This window comes from Xiphias gladius, chromosome 3 (genome assembly GCF_016859285.1).
Source record: "Xiphias gladius isolate SHS-SW01 ecotype Sanya breed wild chromosome 3, ASM1685928v1, whole genome shotgun sequence".
NCBI lineage: Eukaryota > Metazoa > Chordata > Actinopteri > Istiophoriformes > Xiphiidae > Xiphias > Xiphias gladius.
In genome coordinates, this window is record NC_053402.1 from 3,819,531 (window position 1) to 3,842,030 (window position 22,500).

The 22,500-nt window shown below is 37.6% G+C and overlaps 2 protein-coding genes across 4 annotated transcripts in view; one reads left to right on the forward strand and one right to left on the reverse strand.

The window, feature by feature from the left end:
* Positions 1–3,257, reverse strand: part of prkar1aa (protein kinase, cAMP-dependent, regulatory, type I, alpha (tissue specific extinguisher 1) a) — a 13,763-nt gene extending 10,506 nt beyond the window's left edge. For 2 of the 3 annotated variants that reach the window (XM_040122383.1, XM_040122366.1), the window contains exon 1: positions 3,150–3,257. The gene's annotated coding sequence lies outside the window, so the exon portion shown is untranslated. The remainder of the gene's footprint in view (positions 1–3,149) is intronic. The other variant, XM_040122375.1, reaches the window with a different exon arrangement.
* Positions 3,258–4,036: 779 nt separating this feature from the next.
* Positions 4,037–14,819, forward strand: zgc:86896 (uncharacterized protein LOC415190 homolog). Its single transcript, XM_040118435.1, has 10 exons — positions 4,037–4,144; positions 4,960–5,090; positions 7,574–7,678; positions 9,174–9,396; positions 9,693–9,800; positions 10,835–11,041; positions 11,932–12,007; positions 12,806–12,996; positions 13,458–13,548; positions 14,651–14,819. Exons 2-10 carry the CDS (start codon positions 5,027–5,029, stop codon positions 14,654–14,656), a joined length of 1,071 nt encoding a protein of 356 aa, XP_039974369.1. The 5' UTR covers positions 4,037–4,144; positions 4,960–5,026; the 3' UTR covers positions 14,657–14,819.
* Positions 14,820–22,500: the final 7,681 nt, after the last annotated feature.

Here is a 22,500-nt window from a genome sequence, read left to right on the forward strand (position 1 = left end):
GATACAGAAACAATGATGCATAAGCCTATTATAATGGCTTAATGTCACAGTGTCATGATGGTGCAGGTTTAGTTCAGAGCAGCATTTTCTTTAATATTGGAGGGTTTTGTTGACAGCAGCTCTGCAAATGAAGAAATACCTGAGGCTACTAATGATGAGGATTTGTTTTTGTGCCATTCATGAATCTGATCATTTAAAAGCAGAAGTGGATCATGAGAATGACAAAGCCATTCCGAGCACGATATGCTGAATAACTCCCACAAAAGCGGATGAGATGCCACATCTGTCTATCCATGCTCAACTGCAAAACAGTTAAGCATTTAAGGGTTAATATCTGAAGAGAACATCATGACAGCGTTTGTTTCAGTCGTTTCATGCAGACTTTCCTAAGAGGCTAACAGATAAGCCCCACACACCAGGGTTTTAAGGCTTCTCTGAATTATAAGAGTCCTTTTAGCTCTTCATATTCACAGATATGCATTCAATATGGAAATTATATAAATGTATTATATAAATGTTTCCTGGGGGGATTCATGCCTAAAGGAATATCACCAGGACCCTTATACAAACTGATACTGTCAACTACTGCTGAGTGATGAAACAATAATGATAATTATATAAACATTATTTTCTGAATGATTAAACAAAATCAGCTCAATAATTTTAAGTAATGATTATTTGATTACGATTATGTGTTCATAAGGAAAGGGCTTCCGCCCAATTCCTGTGTAAATAAATACACACTAAAAAGTAAAAGAGGGAAGGACGGAAGACTGCCCTTTACTACTAATGATTAGGATCATGGTTAAAATGGATGACTATGTTGGAAAAAAGAACCACAGATTAGTGGTTTGGTGTTATTTTTGGTTATTTATAGCCTGATACAAAACAAATGTCGACTGCAAACTATGCCAGTCTAAAAATTAGGGCTCCAACTAAAGATGAACTAGTATGAAAATATATCACGATTATAGTGACCAAAATGATCTTGGTTATCAGTATTATGACAGTATTGTTAAAATGTGCTGAAAATGTACAAAAAGTACTGCTACTGACACTGAAATAATTTCATTATTATCATTATTATTATTGGTGTTGTTACATTATTATTACTATTACTATTTTCTCTTTCACACACACACACACACACACACACACACACACACACACACACACACACACACACACACACAAACACAGTCCATCTTCTGAGTTGTATTTGAGTATATGGAATGAACCCATGCACAATTTACAGAAATACAAAAGAAGAAGATGGTGAAAATAATTGCAATCAGCCCAACAATTGACATCAGTGCTAAGGAGTCTTGCAATGGAGTCTATAGCATTTCTCCTGCTGGAACACTTTTACAACCAATTCAACAACTTCCGAATTTGAAATGAACAATATATGTTAGTTGGGTGACTAAACTACGTAACGTGTTATTGTGTGCAATTGGCGAAAACAGTCTGCATACACACATACAGCAGCTGAACAACGTGTAGTGTTCTGCTAACTTAGAATTTTATAACTCATACATACAAGTGTTTCCCCTTTTCACAGCATACGGCAGATAGGGTGACCATCTTCAATCAAGTTTCCCTCAGCACTCTTATACATCAACCAAAATAGAACCACACTTAAGACTGATTCCACTTAGAAGGCTTAAAAAATCTCCAGAGGGCTTTCATTGCCTTCCAAAATGTAATGACTGATACAAACCCACGTTGCATGCTGCGCCTGCACGCTTGCATCTGGGAGACTGTAGATAACCTGGGTTGATGCTGGACAGTATCCCCGTGAGTTTTTCAATGTACGGTATTCAGTAATAATTAAAATTTGAAAACGGTAATACTACCTGTTGGCGATTTTACTATGGTTTACCGTGAAACCTGTAACTGTTTCATCCCTAGCTGCAACAAATGATTATTTCAGTTATCAATTCATCTGCAGACTATTTTTTTGATTAATTGCTTCATCTATAGTATGTCAGCAAACAGTGAAAGATGTCTGTATTTCATTTCTCAAAGCTCAAGATGATGTATTCATATTGCTTGTTTTATATGACCAACAATTCAAATTCCTAAAATCTTCAGTTTACAATCAGATATGACAAAGAAAAGCATCAAATCATCAATTCTGAGAAGCTTTAACCAGCAAATTTTTGCCTGAAAATGACTAAAACAAAATCAAATATTTTTGATGAATTATCAAAAATATTTGCCAATTAATTTTGTGTCAATTAACTAACTGATTAATAAACTAATTGTTGCAGCCCTAAAAAAACAACATGTCTCAACTAAGTTTGACACGGCCTACATACAAGGCTGGATTATCAACTAAGCAAGCCCTGGGTCCCCAGATCTCCAGGGTCCCCATAAGCCCCAGGTTCACTGTACGCCTGCACATAATTTGATCAATTGTAAATTTGTTTAATGCACTTAATGGAAACAGGGAGCGTACACATGGCACAAAAGTGTTTGGAGAGTTGGTCAGGTGTGTCCAACAACCAATTTTTGCCCAGGGGCTCAAAGGGGCTTGTGCTTCTTTTAATTAAATAAGTTCAAAATTTGAATGCAGAACATTCACTTTCAATTCTACATTGTGGTAACACTTTTACTGTAAGAATGTGAATACTTAATTAACCATGTCCAATGGCCATCAGCAAAGTATAGTAACTTCAACCATAGTACCCTGTAAAATACTGAACCCTTATATCACGGAATTAAGTAGTTAACTCCCCAACTACCTAAAGTACATTGAACTCCAAATGGTACTCAAGTTAGTACGGTACAGTATGGTACAGTCAGGTACAGTCAGGTACAGTACTGAGCAGGCTGACGTCAGCTAACCTAACAGTTAACCAACGTTACTTAGCTACTTTCATCTGCTAACGTTTTTGAACGTTTTTAAATGATGGCAGTCAATGCAATACTATTGAAAGTTACTGTTATTAAGCCTGAGGATTTTTCAAAATTAGCCATTTTGAATACTAACCACTTAAATTAGCTTAGCGAGCTAACTACTAGCAATCCAGAGTTCCGTATCTAAACAATGGGGAAAAAACAGCCTACAAATAAAAAAGTGACATGCTTTCCATAAATGCGCTACAAGTAACGATGAACACTGCGAACTTCACGAAAATCCTCACCAAATATGAAAAGACGTGTCGTCCTGCTTGTTTTTCTTCTTGACAGCAGAGAACCTCCGCTTCCCCCTGAGGTTCTTTCACAGTAAAAGCGTCCCCACAAAATAATACAGAATCGAAAAACTGAAAAAAAAGTGCTGTATTCAAAAAACATATAATCAATGAACAAAAAAGTGCAAATACACATTCTATACAGTCACGACAGACGGTCGAATTTAGTCGTCATATACTGAGACTGCAAACTGATCAATTAGTTGATCAACAGAATATTTATATCTAATTATTCTGATAATCGATCCTTTCAATCATTTATAACCAATACACTAAACATTCTCCGATGCCAGCTTAAAAGTTATGAGGATTTACTGATTTTCTCAGTTTTATGTCATTATAAGTTTGATATCTTTGGGTTTTTGACACTTGGTTGGAAGAAAAAATAATTCGTAGAGGTCACCTTAGGCTCTGGGAAGTTATGCTGGGTATTTGTCACAAGTTTCTGATATTTTATGGACAAAACAATGCATCAATTAACTGAGAAGATAAGTGTCAGAATAACAAATATTATTAAAACACCTTAGTTTTAGTGGCTTCAATCTAGTTTTTAATTTTTATCACCAGCATTCGTTAGAAAAATCATAGAAGTAGCAATCAGTTAATGTAACTGGCCTAGAAAGCTCCAAAGCCAAACAATATATTTTTAAGGACGCTGTTTTTGTATTACCTGTTGTTGTGTACATATTGGTGGCTACCAACCAAATGGTAATAGCCAAACAGAAAGGTTTATCTCAACAAACTTGCTCCAGACTAGATGCTTGCTCAAGAACTATTAGGAGACACACCCACCTTTCTTTCACTCCCTTCAGGAATACCGTACTCACTTCCTTCATCTAGTCAGACTGCACAGCTCCATTCGTGTCGACTGTCCAGAGTCCATGAATACAACCCTGCACTTTTCACCACCACCACCAATTCAACCTGACCACACATACACAGCAAAGGTAAGTAATAATCTCTGCTCTCAATGTTTTTATCACATCTAATCAACTTGTTCAGTATTTGATCACTGGTAGAACTGGTTTATGCTTTCCATCTGGTCCATACAGGAAAGTATTTTTCCATTTCCAATCATTCTAATCTGCCAAACTGTATTGGATATTGCTTCTCATCAGTTATTATATCTGCTAGTGTTTGTTTGATAGGGCAAGGTAAATACAAATACACCAGCGGAAGTAATACTTGGAATGTATTCCTATGCACAAGTCTGAGGGAGTGTCTATTTAGGCTGAAATCCTGTCAGACTGTTTGTACTAACTTCTTCTCTGCTTTGTGATAATAATGCAAAACTGTAAGAAACAGATTCAAAAAGCTAAGGTTTGTGTCGCCAGCCAGTATCAGGGTATTGTTGGAGGGCAGAGACAAATACAGACGTAACAGTTAAAGCATATTTGCCCATTGTGCACTTCAACTGACCAAGGTGTACTTATCTCAAACGCATTACTCACCTGGCTAACAATGAGTTACATGAAGTTTGTTGCAGAAATTAACTGATATAACAACATTTTAAGTCTGCCCATAACATGAATTTACCCACGTTCTTAGGACCGAATTTCTAGGTATACATCAGACTAAGTAAAGATTTAAAAGATATAAGGATTAAATATGTATTAAAATTATGATTTCTTTGAAAATCTAATACCACAACTGTATAACTCACTCAACCCAAATACAACAAACTAGCTGTGCCTTAAAAAATCATGTCTCTCAACGAAGTGTCTCCCTGTCTTCCTCTCTGATCACATCCTGGGACCTGCAGCAGCACATCTGCAGAGCAGCCGTGACAGCAGACACATTCCAGCAGCCTCTCCTGCCTCTGTTTAGACATGTCACTCTACAGTTTTGGCCTGGAGCCGCTCTCCTGCCACGCCTGGAACAAACACAGGACCCGTAGGTGAAACAACATATATACTAGCCCGCCTGCAGTTCCATGTAAAGTAATAAACACATATGTACAACTATGTGCACATATAAATACATAAAAATGCGTGGGCATAGACATCACATGCCTATATTCTTTCTCTATAACTTTTGGGTTTAATACAGGATGGGACTAAACTTGCAATGCAGCCTGCTGATACATTTTCTCCCTCCTCTAATTGCACTAATGTTGCCTGGAGAACCACAGAGAATCTGATCATCAATATAGGAAATGGACTCAAAGAGCTTTACTGCATGCATCTGACTGCAAGTTGCATGATGTTTACCGCTGCTTGCATATTTGACATTACAGCTATCGTTAAACATCGCAGGGCATTATCATTGACTTTTACACACTTTCATCAAGCCTCACTTCACTCCATTGTGAAAGAAAAAGTTTTATGCAGTAGTTCAACTGAATGTCAGTCAGTTAGTTGGTTGGTGGACTTTGGTCCATGACAAGGTGTTTCATCCAGAATCCACAGCCATGCTAGTGGCTCTATGAGGTCGTACTTTAGCACAGGATTGCTTTGAGCTAATGACAGCATGCTAACATTCTCACAGTACAACCCTGTCTCCTAGAAATTATGTTAATATACAAGTAATTTTTGAAGGAAATGTAACTGCCACGGCTTAATTTTTCTATTAATGTAATGAGGAAATTTTGTATTCACTTATTTGGCAAGTCACAATACGTTGATAATAAATGTATCAATAAAATGCTCACAGACAATGTATATGTTTTCCGCCAAAATTGCCGATCTTGCAGTGTGATATCCACTTGTAGTGATAACAGCATTAATAAATTTTGTATAGTTATGTTTAAGCACTTGGTTAAGATTAGGGAAAGAGCGTGGTTTTGTTTAATACAGAAAAAGTTCACAGTGACTTCAGACACGTGTTTATTTACATAACCAAAACCACCATATTTCCCTAACCTTAACCAAAGTGCTTCTGTTGCTTAAGAAACAAGAGTCTTTACTCACACAGTCTCTTGTGTGAGACTTGCAATTTTTACACCTGGTATCCACCCCAACCACCTCCTAGTTACTCTGGTGTTGTTCATAAATGTAGCACTTCATTCATTCAAAAAAATGTTGCCTGTGAACATAATCCACCCAGCAATTATGTTGCCACTACAACATAATTGGGGGGGGGGAAATGTTTTATATTATATATAATTTCTAGGAGACTGGGTCATCAGTGACCATGTTAACATGCAGGTGTAATTTTTCCCATTTTGCCGTCTAAGTTTAGTATGTTAGCATGCTAACATTTTGCTAATTAGCATTAAACACTAAGTACAGCTGAGGCTGAGGGGAAAATCATTAGTTCAGCAAGTATTTTGGTCCTAAACCAAACAGAAATTTTGACCTGATTATGGTGCTGAATGAAAACCCAGAAGACCACCACAGTTATAATTCATCCTCTGGGGACCATGAATGTTTCAACTAAATCCTGTGGCAATCCATCCAATCTCTGTTGAGTATTTCAGTCTGAAGTGGACCAACAAACTGACCAATAGTGCCATCCCTACAGCCAAATTGCTAGCTTTGCTAGCATAACATTTGAATTATACTGTATGCACTGTAGATATTCATGGTTTTTATACTGAGGTTTTTCTACATGTACACGTAACAGCTCAGAACAAACAAGACTCAAATGCATGACTCCACGACAACAATGAAAAGTTCTAAGGGTTCACCTTTATTTAAAGGTAATGCAGGCAAGAGCAGGTAAGGGCTTAGGCAAGGGGGGAAAGTCAGCAGGCAGTGGTTGGTAACAGGCAGGCAGGAATAATAGGCAAAAAGGCAGCAAGCAAAAGGCATAGTCCAAAAGCATGCAAGGGATAAGAAAAAAAAAGGCAGGCAAAAACAGGCATGTACAAAAAAGGTGGAATGCTACGACTGGGATAGCACTATAGACAATCTTGCAGAGTGCAAGTGGAAGTGGACCGGTATACAAGGGAGCTAATGAGGGAATGGGGAATGGGAGAGCACAAGGGCGTGGAGGGATTAGGTGACTGGAAAGGTAGGAAGGGCTGGGGTTACTGCAGGGCAGTAGTGGGAGTGGGAGGGTCTGAAATGACAAGACAGTTAGTGAATGATGGCAAAGGCATGCAGAGATTACTATGAAATTTACTGAATAAATGTTCATGCTTCCCAGAGGATAACTCTCATGAGTTTCCCACTAATAACCTTGCACATGTAATAACTGGTGGCAAGATTGTTATCTATATTCATAAGATTAAACTTATTCATTTTGTGACCGTATAGCTTTTTTTTCACACAAAATGTAACTGACTGATAGGCGTGACATTTGCCAAGCACATTCGTGCTCCTCTGAACCTTTCCATATTGACCATGGCATATTACTGCTTCTGTATCACTATATTACTATTACAGTGTTACATGATTACAATGCATAATCCCTGAACACATACTTCTTTGCAGAGATTGCAGTGAGTCCGAACAACAATGCTGTGAACATTTATGAGAAGAAAGGCAAAGACTGGGTCAAAATCCATGAGCTTACTGAGCACAGTGGACGAATCACAGGTACTGCAACTTAAAATGGTGACTAAAGGAAAGGTGCATTTGACTTGTTGACAACATCCCACCTATTTTGGGCAAAAAATAGGAGATATATAAACAACATCTTTCAATGGGTGTCAACTCTTTTTCTTTGTAATTTAAATAATTGAAATTAATTGAAAAAATTAAAAAATTTGGGACTGAAAGTACATTCTTGACCTTGGGAATAATGATTTGGTAAAATACATTTAACTGAAGGACCACCTGGTAGTTTTTTTAAAGAGCTTTTAACCTCCTCTTTTGGTTTTTATCAGTAAATGAAGTTTGCTTACTTGTTATCATGATGTCATTTTCCTGTGGCCTGCGCACAGGTTAATGTGGCCATGTACTGTTTGTAGAACATTTTTGTTATCACACATTTGCTAAAGACTTTTCCCATTTGGAGTACTTAGTGATGGTACATTTGAGTTCTAATTTTACCTAGGCAACGTTTCGGTCCTTAGACCTTCATCAGGCATAATTCATACAGACAAAAGAGAAACATACAAACAACACCATACATATAAAGGCTATATACTCTCACCTGGGAAACAAAAAAATCTAGGGATACCAGCCATACCTGGGATACCAGGTATGCATGTACTGTAAATTAAAGTCAATTAAAGCTCATCAAATACAAAAACAAAGGCAGTACAGAGCTCATTGCAATTGTAAACATGCACAATATGCCAGTATTATACAAAATTGTTTTTTATTATGCAATAGGGTTCTCTAGGGGCATAAGATAAAACATTATTTTACAAATCAGTCCCATATTACACCATCCCTATAGAGTTTAAAAGGTACAGAAAAGCACTAAATGCAATCTGAAAATGGGCAAGATAGCTAGTAATCATAATATTCTAAACTCATTCATAACTACAATAATATAATGCAACAAAAATATGTTGCAAAAAAATATGTAAAAAGAGATCAAATATTACAAGAAGAAATATAAATATAAGTGCAACCAGAGCAACTTAAATACTGAGCCCTTATGTAATAATGAGGGCTCTATATAACTAACATCAACAGCTTAGCCTAATAATGGGAGGATCCATAAATACTGGAAGGGGCCTAACCTATAACAATATATGAAAAAGGAAGAAAGTGATGGATAGTTTGCTGGATTGTTTGGTTGTCTTTTCAAGTAAAGAGTTTTTTTCCTACGCACCTGTCAGTAAGCCTTTAATGGTGTACAAGAACCTTTTTGCAGTTTTTAATTATGCAAAATTAATAAAAATAAATTAATAAATAGTGATACATTATTTAAAAAATGACCCCATGGTGGTAATAATATTCCCTATTTAGTACACACATTGTTGTTTTGGTGATGTCTGCATGAATGAAACTAGTGAGTTTTTTACTTCTTAAGTAAAATATATCATTTGAAATCAAAGGTGGAATGAACAGTATTTCCTAGTAAGAAGCATTGCATATTCATTGTTCCTTTGATACAGCCTCATAATTATGTCCACAGGCATTGACTGGGCCCCAGAGTCCAACCGCATTGTGACATGTGCCTCTGACCGCAACGCCTATGTGTGGACTCTGAAGGATGGCATGTGGAAACCCACCCTGGTCTTGGTGCGCATCAACCGTGCAGCCACGTGTGTGAAGTGGTCACCTCTGGAAAACAAGTTTGCTCTGGGTAGTGGAGCTCGTCTTATCTCTGTCTGCTACTTTGAGAAGGAGAACGACTGGTGAGCAATACATGATCAAATTTAAACTATTCAAGTTTTGCACATAAGACTTAAATTGATAATGACTGTCAAAGTGGCAATGGAAAAAGAGATTGGAAAGTCAAACAACACAGTCCAGAGTCTATGTACCCATAGTCGGCTATCTATGGCAGAAACAACCAAAAATTGGACTTGGACCTTATCTTTAGGTAAAAATGTCAACTTCTTGAACAATACACTGTATCTCTTTACTACAGACATAGATCGCCATGTAGTACAGTCAAATATAGGTTTTTACCATTCTCCCTCTCTTTCAGGTGGCTGAGTAAGCACATCAAGAAGCCCATTCGCTCCACAGTCCTGAGTCTGGACTGGCATCCCAACAACATCCTACTGGCAGCTGGATCTGCAGACCTTCACTGCAGGTAAGACCACCATCAAATCTGTGATGTAGAGGAGGAGAAGCAGACTGGAGGCTTAGGTCTACAAAAACAGGGCCAGAAAAAAATGTTTGAATAATATACCAAAAAGTTGAATAAAGTTACTTCAGAGCTGAGTTTTTGCAGCAATCCCTGTCTTTTATTAGTGAGCTGGAGAAGGAGGACTTCTGGGATTTGGGAATGCCATAGAGTGCTATGACATAATCAAGAATTGAATCTTAAAGGGCAGGTTTGGCAATGAATCCTAAAGGGCAAGTTTGGCAATATTCTATATTTTTCTTATCATCAACAAATCCAATGTGCAGACCCAAACCAACAATCAATGTATCCTACTAAAGTGTTGTGTGTGTATCCAAAGCCTGATATATCTTATTCCTCTGTGCCACGGAGCTCCATTGTTGTCGAATAACTACTAAAATCACATATATGAGCAACAATGTTGCACTGGGTTCCTTCATTACCATGAATACATACACACACTGTAGTTTATTTTGACTCAATTCCACTACACCGTCCTAGTGCCAGAAATATTCACTAGAGCACCAAATGTGGAATAATCTACCACTGAAAATAGTTCCCAATAAATGCTGTATTTCCTCCTGTTAGAGCAATGATTTTTTTTAAAAAAATACAGTGGCCAGCTACTTTAGGAAATCACTAAGCATTTATTTTAAAAAGGAAACTATGTATTTTGGAGCTGTTTAAAAAATTTTCATCTTCACATGGAACAGGTAGGCAATGGCACTGAAAGCCAAAGACAGGATCTTTTTTCTTTTACTATTTCCTTGTATTGGATGTTAAAGGTTTTGTATATGATAATAAAAGTCAGACTATAGCAGAAAAGGGAGCTTCAGAAATATTATATAAAAATTATGATGTATTTAAAGACATTATTTTTTCAAATACAGTAAATCAAACAATGTCATTTTATCAGTCTAAGCAGCAAGCCCAACTGCATCAAACAACCCAATGTTGGGTCCCAGAGTCCACAAACTATAACAGATCTCCATTCTTCTCAGGGTTTTCTCAGCTTACATCAAGGACATCGAGGACAAACCTGGACCTACTGCTTGGGGGGCCAAGATGCCTTTTGGGGAGGTGCTGCTGGAGCATAAGGACTGTGGAGGCTGGGTGCACAGTGTCTCCTTTTCCCCCAGTGGAGACCAGCTGGCGTGGGTGGCCCACAACAGCAGCATCACTGTGGTTGATGCTGCCCAGAAGAAAGAGTGAGTACTGCAGCTAAGCCACTCATTCCATCAGTATGACCAGTATTGATATTCAGCTAAAATGGAGATGAAGTATCCAGATAATTTTTCAACACTGTCTTTCAGAAGCCACCTTAAACACACAAAATGTTATTTTGTGTGGCTAGAGGTCTCTCAATCAAAACAATAACAAAAAACAGAGTTTGGGGATGTCAAGAAGTAGTGTGGGATCATGGATGTTGATCATGGGTGGTGTTGTCTTTACCACCATTGCCGTCTCTGCAGTCAGCTGCTCCTGGTTAGGATTCCTTCAGTGTTAATCTTTCAGGAGGTTTATACCAGGACCCAAATTATCCAAACAGGTCTCCTCCCCTTCAAAACAAACGGACCAAATGATTAAAACCGGTAAACACACTGAAGCAGTTTCAGATTAGGCACTCAGCTTGTTTCTCTGATATCTTAAGATCCAAACGAACGGTTACTAAAACCCTTCATCTGGTTAAAATGTGAAAATGTGGCTTAAAACTGGATAAAAAGTCAACTTTGACCGCTTCTGGCAGACAATACGGATGCATGAGCAAAGGGGATATGGTGCCACAGATGTGCAACCAAATGAAACAGACTGTTCCCTGGATTAAAATTACGGATTTTTTCTAGGTTTGAAAATTGCTGGAAAATTTGGGATAATGTAAGTACACAACTCAACAAAATATAACATAGGTCTATTCGTTTTTAAACATTTAAATGCGGAGAAGTAACATATACCTTTAATGTCGCCAATTCCTGAATATCCAGAGTTTTTTCTCTTTGTTTTTTTGGCTGAAACTCTTGTTCCTGTACTTTCCTGTGTTTTTTATTTGTATCATGAGTACTTGCTGACATTACAGGATATCGCCTCTTTGTCTGTTCAGGGTAACCCAGCTGACCACTGACTGTCTGCCGCTGCTAAGCGTCCTCTATGTCAGCCTGACTGAAATTGTTGCTGCGGTAACTATTATTTGCTCTGTGTTTGTGTACCTGTGTGTATGGAATGCGTGTGACCAGTATGAGTGTGTGCCCAGCAACTCCAAGCATGAGTTAGATTCTTGTGAGATGAAAAGATGATCACCCACTGTACGTATTCAAGTATTCAGATCACTAATTTAAATCTGCAATAATCAATATTTGGAAATTGAAATGGATCAAATGACTATGGAGAAATTGTCCCTCATAATCATGAACACTGAAAAGAAATATTAACAACTCTGCTGTTCTGCTCAATTCTACAGAGCTTTGTAGCATCTTCTAAGTCATTCTTTTGGTTTTGGACCACAAACTCTGCTCTAGTCAACCAGGTTTCCAGCAGCAGTTGGCAGCTGTTTTCACTAAAAAAATTCTAAAAACCAACTGTACACTACCTGCCCAACACAATACAGCAGATGGACACAGATAAACCCAATTCAAATCAACACAGTAACTCAGGTTAAATCCATGTTTATGTTCTGATATTTAAAATTCTTATAGAAGTGAAGAAAAAGGTGGAATTGTAGTAAGATTGTTTTTAAATTTACGACAGGACTGAAGTTTGTTAGAGATACACTACTGTAATGGATACAAACAATTATCCCAATTCTGGTAATTTGTGTGTTTGTCAAGCACTAACAATTTAAGGGTGATGATGCCCTCAAATTTTAACTGTTGCTAAATTATGTAATGTCACTTTATGGGCACATATATGGTCCTAATGAACTTGAATATAGATTGTAATTCTTTGTACTTGTATACTTACTCGTGTGTCAATGTCAGGGTCATGACTGCTGTCCATACCAGTTCACCTATAAGGGTCCTGGTGCCCTGGAGTTTGCAAAGAAGCTGGACATACCCAAGCAGACCTCTAAGGGCAGCATGTCAGCCATGCAACACTTCCGCAACCTGGACAAGAGGGCCACTGAGGAGGACAACAACGAGCTGGGCACCCTTCACCAGAACAGCATCACGTAAGGGACACTGCTGTTTCCCTTTAAAGTAGAATTATAAGATCCACCAAGGAGGTTTTCAGTTTGAATAGTTGTTTAATAGCAGCATATATTAAGTATGAGTTGACAGTTTTTAAATACAATTTACAATTCCCAAATAATACTTAAAGATTGGGAAAATTGGCAAAAAGTTCATTTAAAGTTCATTATTTGTATTTGGATGTGCTATAAAAAGATGTTTATTGGTTTTTTCTAATATTTATCTTATACACCATACTGCTTACCTAACTTGTTCACAAATTCTTGTATATACACACACATATGTGTGTATATGTGTGTGTATATATATATATATATATATATATATAGATATATTTATTGTCTGTTGTCTATTGTCTGTCAAAATTTGTGTTGTGTAATTTGATACAGATCAAGATCCACATATAAATTAACTATTTTTTACTTTCTGTTGTGTCCTGCAGGCAGCTGTGTGTTGTATCAGGGGAGAAAGCCAAAGTGGAGAAGTACAGTAGTGTGGGTCTGGATGGAGCCATGGTGATCTGGGATTTTAAGGTACATATGTGAAACTCTGCCTTCAATACAAAAGTGAAGCTGTGTCATTTGACTGTAAAGATTATTACTCAGTTGTGTTTTAGATATTTTACCCTCTAAGGTATTTAAATGTGAGGTCATTTATTGTCATTTAAGCTGAATTCTTACAAGTAAGCAGTCAGTTGGACATATCTGACTATAAATGGATGAATCTCTGTCTGTCTGTCTGTGTGTTCATCTGTCTGTTTTCAATTGACTACTGCTCATCTGATCAATTTCAAACTTGGTTGGTGTATTGTTGAGAACCCAAGGAAGTGCAGTATTGAATGTTGAATTTTGGATGAGCACTTCTCGAGAAAATCGACAAGAGATTCCTCCTTCATATAAATGGGATGGACAAAATATTAGGAACACCTCTCAGTGTAACCCAGTGCAGTTCAACAGCACCACAAATTACAGCCTCCAAAATGACAATTAAAATAAACCAATTCCTTTTAAACAGATTCAATAAAAACTGAACATTATAATCCTCATGAAGGGAGGATTTCTTGCAGGGCTGTTGTATTATACTGTGTTAGTTTTATCTAGGTGTACCTAATGAACTGGCACGCTTGTGTACATGTCACAGTAATCCTTTTGAATTTGTGGTCCAGTATTTTCTGATCATGTATCTGAACAATTGGGTCTATTATTATTATTATTATTATTAATATCATAATGCAGCAGTGACATGGAAATGAGATGATGATGATGATTAGATGATTGAATAAAATACTGAACTATTAATGAGATAACAAGCACATTTTGAACGGGCACTGCACTAGTTTATTAAAATTTGCCACAAGCAGATTAGTATAGAGCAAATGTTTTTGAGTGATGGTCGTGAAATGTGTTTTATAAAAAATAATTATTTCATTCCAGAGACCTATGATGGTCAAAATGCCACTACAGAGGCTTTTTCATGCTGATAACATTCTGAAGGAAGTACTGATTTAATGTTTAGTATTAAATGTCTGCACCCAGTATTAGCTATCAGCTGCAATGCAGACACATTGCTAAGCTACTCTTATCTGTCAGTAAAACCCTGTAGGATCAATTGTTCTAATATACTCTTATTTTGCAGCATTGAACCAAGAAGAATATAAGGATGACAGAAGTACTGAGGAATATATCTGCCAGTAAACCCCTGTGCATATATATGGAACTACTGATATGCTTTTAAGTAACGTGAAAACACTGTCAGCACATGTGCTTTGTGATATTTGTGACTAAAACATCTTTTAAATCAATAAAGAGGATATTTACAGGCCAGACTTTGGAGTGTAATAATGTGTTCTTCACATTTCTGTGTTGTGTGTTCAGTGAATTGATGATGTTGATGTGTGTCTGTAGGTTATTTATTTTTGTGTCGCTGTTGTACTGTCTCTACTGCTGCTACTTACTACTAAAACTGGTATTTAACTTCCTCACTTATAAGGGCCACTTCACTGAACTGACACATCAGTATCATTACTTGTAATGGGGAGAACAACTCAGCCCCTGGAAACTTTTGTATAATGTCCTCTGTGGCTCTGGAGGAGTTTTCCCAATTCTGAGAAAATTACCCTGGTGATGTCCGTTTAAATTATATTTAATATAAAAATGTAAACTGAAATGTTTGGCATTACTGCATAAAATGTGGTACAAATTGCCCTGCAAATATTTGATTATGGTGAACTGAGTAGTAGCCTGTACTAACCATTACCAGGATCTCCATCTACAGGGATTCAAGCTGGACTTGTGGTCATAGGTGTATTGTGAAAATCAATCCTGACCCTTGTCTATCTGTACAATTTTGTCAGAGGGTATTGGAGCCACAACCTCTGCTCACACTTCTCGCTACTGTCCTCCGGACTTTTGTTAGAATAACAGGTAAGGCCAAACAAAAAAATTTTTACGACTTGTGGACTGGATACCTGCCATACAAGGCAGCAGAGCTTGGGGCCCCTTGGCCCCTCTTCAACGCAGCATAACGAATCATATAGATTTGATTTAAGTGGTCATATTAGTTTAGTTTGTTGTGAAAATGTTTAAGTGGGTTTAATGCTTTAACATATTCAAACTTAATTAAAAGTCTGAAATGTACATTGGCCGTGCATATAGGCCAACTTGTGCAAATAAATAAATAAAGACATTTTCTATGATCAATGGGATCTTCTGATATATACAGCATATAATTACCCATCAAGCTGCGCTGAATTTTATTAAAATGGAAAATTAGTGCTGCATCACTTTTTCTGCAGCGCCCTCCATGGTCTGTTGTGGAGCAAAATAAATACTAACGAACGATTCAGCTCTGTAATGAAATTTGTAGAAACTTAAGTTATGGGACATGCATAAACGATATGTATACGAGTTTTAAAAACAGCTAGATACAACCGTTTTTACGTGGGATTTACTGTATTTGACAATAACAAAGACAAAATTAAATTGTATTTTTCTGAACAGTATTTGGCCATATTTTTTCTCTGGGAAGAGAATGTTTGCGAAAGTACTACATCACATGAATGGACATGAAGGGCCTATTCCGCCAATAAAAACACACTATTGTACATTTCACCAATCAAAATAGACGCCAGATACAACATAATTTAACTATCAGCCAATCGTAGGAGGCGGAGATGTGACGTAGCTCTGTCAGCTGTTCTTGTTTTGCTTCTTTTCCTCTTCTTTTCCTCTTCTTTTCCTCCAGGGTCTGGATAACTGACCTTTAGAATAACTGCACTGAAACATAAATTTAATTCATTTCTAGCGGAATAAACCAACGGCTCTTCTTTGAGCGCTCACTTACACATCGCCCGATCCACATTTCTTCCAAATTGGAGCCGTCTTCCGCCGACATCGAGCTCAGTGTTGCAGCCGATCCCAGGCCTCCAGTCCAGTGCGGAGGGAGGGAAGGAGGTCGCTGGGAATCGGGATGGAGACCGGAGAGAGAGCTGGTGGGCCCGGCGGTCCGGACGGACCGGGGCTCTGGTTTGGCTGCGTCTCTTTCAACCAAGACTCCACGTAAGCAAGCAGGCGGATAACGAGCGGTTGAGTCATCAGAAGACTCACCCTGCTTGATTTCTCCCTGAAATGACGCAAATGCACACGGTTTTGCCTTTGCTTTTAGACACTTAAAACCAAACAGTGTATGAAAAAAAGTCATTTCCAAGAACTACCTTACATTCACAGCGTTAAATGGTCACTCCACCAATTTTACTCATGAAAATCAGTTAGGCCAACTTATCATGAGGAGTACCATTCAGCATGTAAATACAGGTGTATACTGTGTTCTGTGGCTCTGGAGGAGCTTTCCAAAGTCTGAGAACAATAACACTTATTATATGTTGTCTTGTGTTCGGCTCAGAGAGTTTAAAAAAAACGCAGGTGTGGAGATGTGGGTAAAAACAAATCATGGGGGTCTGACAAAATATGCTATTGAGGTGCATTGTGGGAAATCTAGGATCCAGCATTTTTTGATCTTTACTCATACCAGGGACTCAAACTCTGGATATCTCGACCTCCGGTGCCACACAGATTTTGACCAAGCCTGCATTATAAACTGAGTCTTGGGAATGTGACTGACCAAGCACAAAGTGTCTGATGTTATCAGGGCCCAATTTTTTTTTTTCAAGCTTGACCCAAACAAGGGCCAAAAGGTCAGAATATTTTGGCCTCTACTGAACGAAATCCATCTATCACAAATCCATAGCTTCATGGAATTAAATTATGGTTGCTTGAGTAGCCCTTTAATCACAGCCCTGCTGCCAGTTGCCTAGTGTAACGACTGTAATAGCAACACTGTTGCAATAGGGGGTTCTGGGGTGTAATTCATATCACCTAGAGTTTTACACCACAAGTGACCGCAGACTGCTGAACATATTAAGCATCAAGTCAAGTCTATCAAATAGCAGTCTTTTTCTATAAATTGCTGGGGATTCAAACCAGAAACATTCAAGCCACAAATCCCCCTTTCAAACAACAATAATTTCATAAAAATAGCAATAGCGGTTTATTTATATAGCACATTTCATACACAGGGGCAATTCAATGTGCTTTACATAAATAAAAGCAATAAAGGAGCATTCATATATATGTTTATATGTGTATGTGTGTGTGTGTGTGTGTGTGTGTGTATGTATGTTTATGTATATATATATATATGATATAATCAAAGAGAGTGTAATAAAATAGTATCTAAAAGGAGAGTGATATAATTAAAAGATAAGTCATATAAAAGAAAATACAAATTACATAAAATAGAATAAAATAAAAACATAGTGGAAGCCTTGACTGTATGTTTAAATGTATGTTTTATGTTTAAAAGCCCACCAATAGAGTTTAGCTGTAAGCCAGTAAGCCAGAGTAGAAGTCTACTTCCAGAATTAAAGTGCAGTAGGAATAAAATGCAAATTTAGAGCTTAATCATAGGAACATGAAAAGAAAAATGTTTTTAACATGGATTTTAAAATGTCTACATTTGGGGCACATCTAAGATCTTCTGGCAGTTTGTTCCAATTGCATGCAGCATAACAACTAAATGTTGCTTCACCATGTTTAGTCTGGAGCCCCTCGGCTGTACTACCTGACCTGAATCCATGTATCTAAGGGCTCTTCTTGGTTTATATTCTTAAATGGTATACTATGCAGGATTTCCCTAAAAAACAAAATTTCAATTCATACAACTGTAATCCCTCTCAATCATCACTTATGACCCACTAAAAGTGTATGGTGGTGTATTTATCTGCAGATACCCTTCTCTCTTCCTGAATTTTCTTATTTTCTTCTTCTTTTGCTGTGTTCAGGACATTTCAGAAACTGCTGTGAAACAATTAGAAAATAATGCTTTATTTCTCTGATTCACTGCTTTATTCATGTTAATGCCATTCCTTCTCTTCATTCACTCTCTAGCTTGCTCGACCCCCATTGCTCTCTCTCTCTCTCTCTCGCTCGCTCGTAGAGCCAGGGAGGAGGGGCCCACTTTGAATGGTGTGTTTACAAACAGCAACCAACAAATCCTGCATAGTATACCTTTAGTTATGTGAGATGTACTCTGGGCCTAAGCCATTCAGTGATATATAGACTAGTAGCAGCAGTTTAAAATCTATTCTGTGACTAACTGGAAGCCAGTGTAAAGACTTTAGAGCTGCAATAATGTGCTCTGTTTTCTTGGTCCTGGCTGAAGCTCTAGCAGCAGCATTCTGAACAAGCTGCAGCTATTTAATGGTGTTTTTGGGAAGAACAGTTAAGAGACCAATTCCAACCTACTGGAAATAAGAGCATGGATGAGCGTTTCTTGGTCATTTTGGAACACCAAACCCCTGATTCTGGCTATATTTTAAAGATCATAGACGGCTGTTTTAGTGACTTCTGTGATATGGCTAGTGAAGTAATATCTGAGTCTATTAGACCACCAAGATTTGAAACTTGGTCCTTGGTTTTCAGAGCCTGAGATTTGAGTTGTTTACTAACGCTAATCCTCTTCTCTCTGTTACTGAACACAATAATCTCTGTTTTGTCCTTATTTAATTGAAAAAATTTCACTCATCCAATTATTTATCTTCTCTAGGCAATAGCACAGTGAGTCCGTTGGAGATATATAAGGTATATCATCTGCATAACTATGGTAATCAGTGTTGTTGTTCTGTAGAATTCCGCCCTAAAGGAGTGCTTAGAGATTGAACAGAAGAGGTCCGAGAACTAAATCCTGAGGAATTCCGGCTGTCTTAGCCACTCTTTCAGATTCATAACTGCCAATGGTGAGAAAATAACTCCTGCCTTCTAAATAAGACCTAAATGAATTAAGAACTGCGCCGGATAGTCCTACCCAGTTTTTCAGCCGGTCCAACAGTATTCTATGATAGACAGTGTATAAACGCAGCACCGAGGTCCTGTAAAACCAGAACTGATATTTTACATGAATCAATATTCAGCTGTATATAATTTAACACTTTTATAAGAGCTGTTTAAGTACTGTGGTGAGGTCGGAAGCCTGATAGACAGTTGTCTTGAGTTTAAAAAATTGCTGACTTGATTGAAAAAACTTTCTCAATAATCTCAGCTCTAAAAGGAATATTTGAGAAAGGTCTATGGTTGTTTAACACAAAGGTATCCAAATTTCTATTTTTTAACAGTGATTAATGACAGCTATTTTTAATGACTTTGGGAAAGTGCCTGATAGCAGTGAGCCATTATCTAGTTGCTGCAAATCAGTTTTTAGAGTTAAAAATAGTTTTTAAAAAGTCAGACGGCAGTGTGTCAAGAAAGCATTTCGATTATTTAAGATGCCAAATTGTTTCCTCTGGGGTTTTTTGGTCAATAGTGTTATATTGTGACATAATATTACTGTATAGTATTATTGCTAGACTGTGTGGCATTGATGGTCAGTCTACTAGTTATAATATTTTTACTTGAAAAATAAGCAAATTTATTACATTTCTCTATGGAAAGGAGTTCTGGGGCTATCTATTTTGGGGAGTTTGTAAGCTCGTCAACCCTGGCAAATAGAGTGCAGTTATTATTGAGCTTCCTGTTAATCATCTTAGAAAAATGTAGTTGTCTAGCCCTGCATAACTCATAATTAAAACTACAAAGGCTTTGTTTATATACGTCATGATTGATTTGAAGTTTAGTTTTTCTCCACTGACATTCAGATTTCCTGCATTCTTTTTTCAGGGCTTTTACCATCATAACCGACTTTTTACCAGTGCAAAAACATCCATCACGTTTGAAATCTTCAAATTAAAGTATATCTACTGTCTCTGCATTCATGGTTGGTGACACAGTTATTGCCTCCATAAACTGAACACTATCACTCTCGTTTATATATCTTTTCTTAAGAGAAACAGAGCTAATTTGAATTTCCGGTGTGTTCACAAGTAAAAAAAAAACAAAAAACAAAGAAACCACCATGTTGTCCATGTTATTATCAATGTGGATGTTAAAATCCCCTGTTATGATAAAAAAGTTGTAATCAATAAAAGTGTAAACTCTTTGCACCTTGCATGCATCTTTAAATAATGCAACTATTCCTCCTCCTTTCTTGCCAGTTCGGCAGGCTTCATAAAACTAAAATTTACAGGTGCTGTCTCATTAAGAACAGTAGCAGTGCTACTTTCTGCTAACCACGTCTCAGTAAGAAACAAAAAATCTCAATTGTAGAATGTTATAATTTCATTAACTAAAAATGATTTGTTGGCTAGAGATCTGAGAGAGCTAACTTTGCAGTGATAACAGGAGCCCTAGGGGCACTCGGAGGTTGTTGTGATATAAGTAACAGATTAGATTGGTTTACCCCACAAATTGAATAAACTCAGTTCCTTCTATTTCTAATCAACTCCAAACTAAAGAACATTAAAGGCATACTGGGTCCCAGGTTACGATGGTGATGGATAGGACTCACAGTATGTGGGGGGATTTGAAACTCCTGTCCAGCAGGGGGAGTGAGTGTGTACATGGCTCAGTTGGGTGATGGAAAGAAGTCGTAGAGATAAGTCATAGATGCAATACAGAAAGTTGCTTCATTGTTAATAACTTTGACTCAGTGGAGTCGAGCTTATACTCATTTTGTTAAAATGCGGAGTAATCGAAAGATAAGAGCAGGATATTGTGAAAGAAAGTTTTACATGTATTCAAATGCATTCTCTCTGTCTGGGTATGTACTAACTTACCCTCACTTAACATGTTCATCTCCAGCCCATGTGGCATTAACAGTTTGCAGTGAGCAAAAGAATGCAGATACATGATTTTTATACTTTGGCTACAGCATATAATTATTTGTTCCCTTTGTATAATATCTCATTTCCTCTCCATGAATTGCAGTCAACTCTATTTTACAAAATAAGTAGAAGTTCAGAGAGAAAGCTGCATATATAAAACAACCAATTTCTTCTTCAGGGGCAGTGAAAATATGCTGTATTTTCTTTGTAGTTCTGCAGGTTTCGTCGTGTTAAGTACAGGATGAGACAGGACAGGAATGTACAGATCTACAGAAGGGAATCAAGGTGCAGGTGGCCATTAAGAAAATGACTGGTGTAAAAAAAGAACTGATGTCTCAAACAGGTTAACATCGTCTCATTAGACTAGAGTGTTAGCTGAGTCAGCATATATGATGTAAGGCTATACAAGCAGGTAAGAGATGGGAAGAGTCAAAGTTGGTTAGCTTGTTTGACAAGACATTAAACGAAGATTTAATGAGTGGCCATAAGAGCTATGATAACTGTTGGATATTAACAAATGTGTCACCCTGAGTAAATGTGCAATTTAGGAGCCTTTTCTGGATGACATATTTATAAATCTTAAATCTTTAGAGAAATCATCAAATGGTGATGTGTCTTACATTTCTTCTTCTTCCCACATACTGGACAAATACAGGAGACTATATCATGTGGCATTATGTTATGTCACACCATGTCACACCATATCAAATGTTTTGTATAATCACACCAAGTCATGTCACATCATGTCATGTCATGTCATACCTTGTCCCTTCATATCCCATTATGCCACATTGTGCCACATTATGCCACGTCGCATCATGACATACGTCAATGTGCCATCTTGTCACCATGTGTCACATTACGTCACAGCATACCATGCCATGCCACACCACACCACGTGTCGTCATGTCATTTCATTTCACGCAACATCATGCCACTTCGCTTGATATCACATAATCTAGTGTCACATTATGTCACGCCTGTCGTGTCACGTGAAATCTAACCATGTCATGCCTGATCATTTCGTGTCACCTAATGTCAGGCCACATCACGTCATACGACACCACGCCACACTGTGGCAACTCAGTTGTCATGTCACCTCCTCACATCATATCTTGTCCTGTATGTCACAGACATCATCTCGTGCCATATCATGTCAAGTCACATCACATTTTTTCTTGCTACATTATCCTAGCTCATGTCAAGTCACATCACATCATGTCATATCACGTCA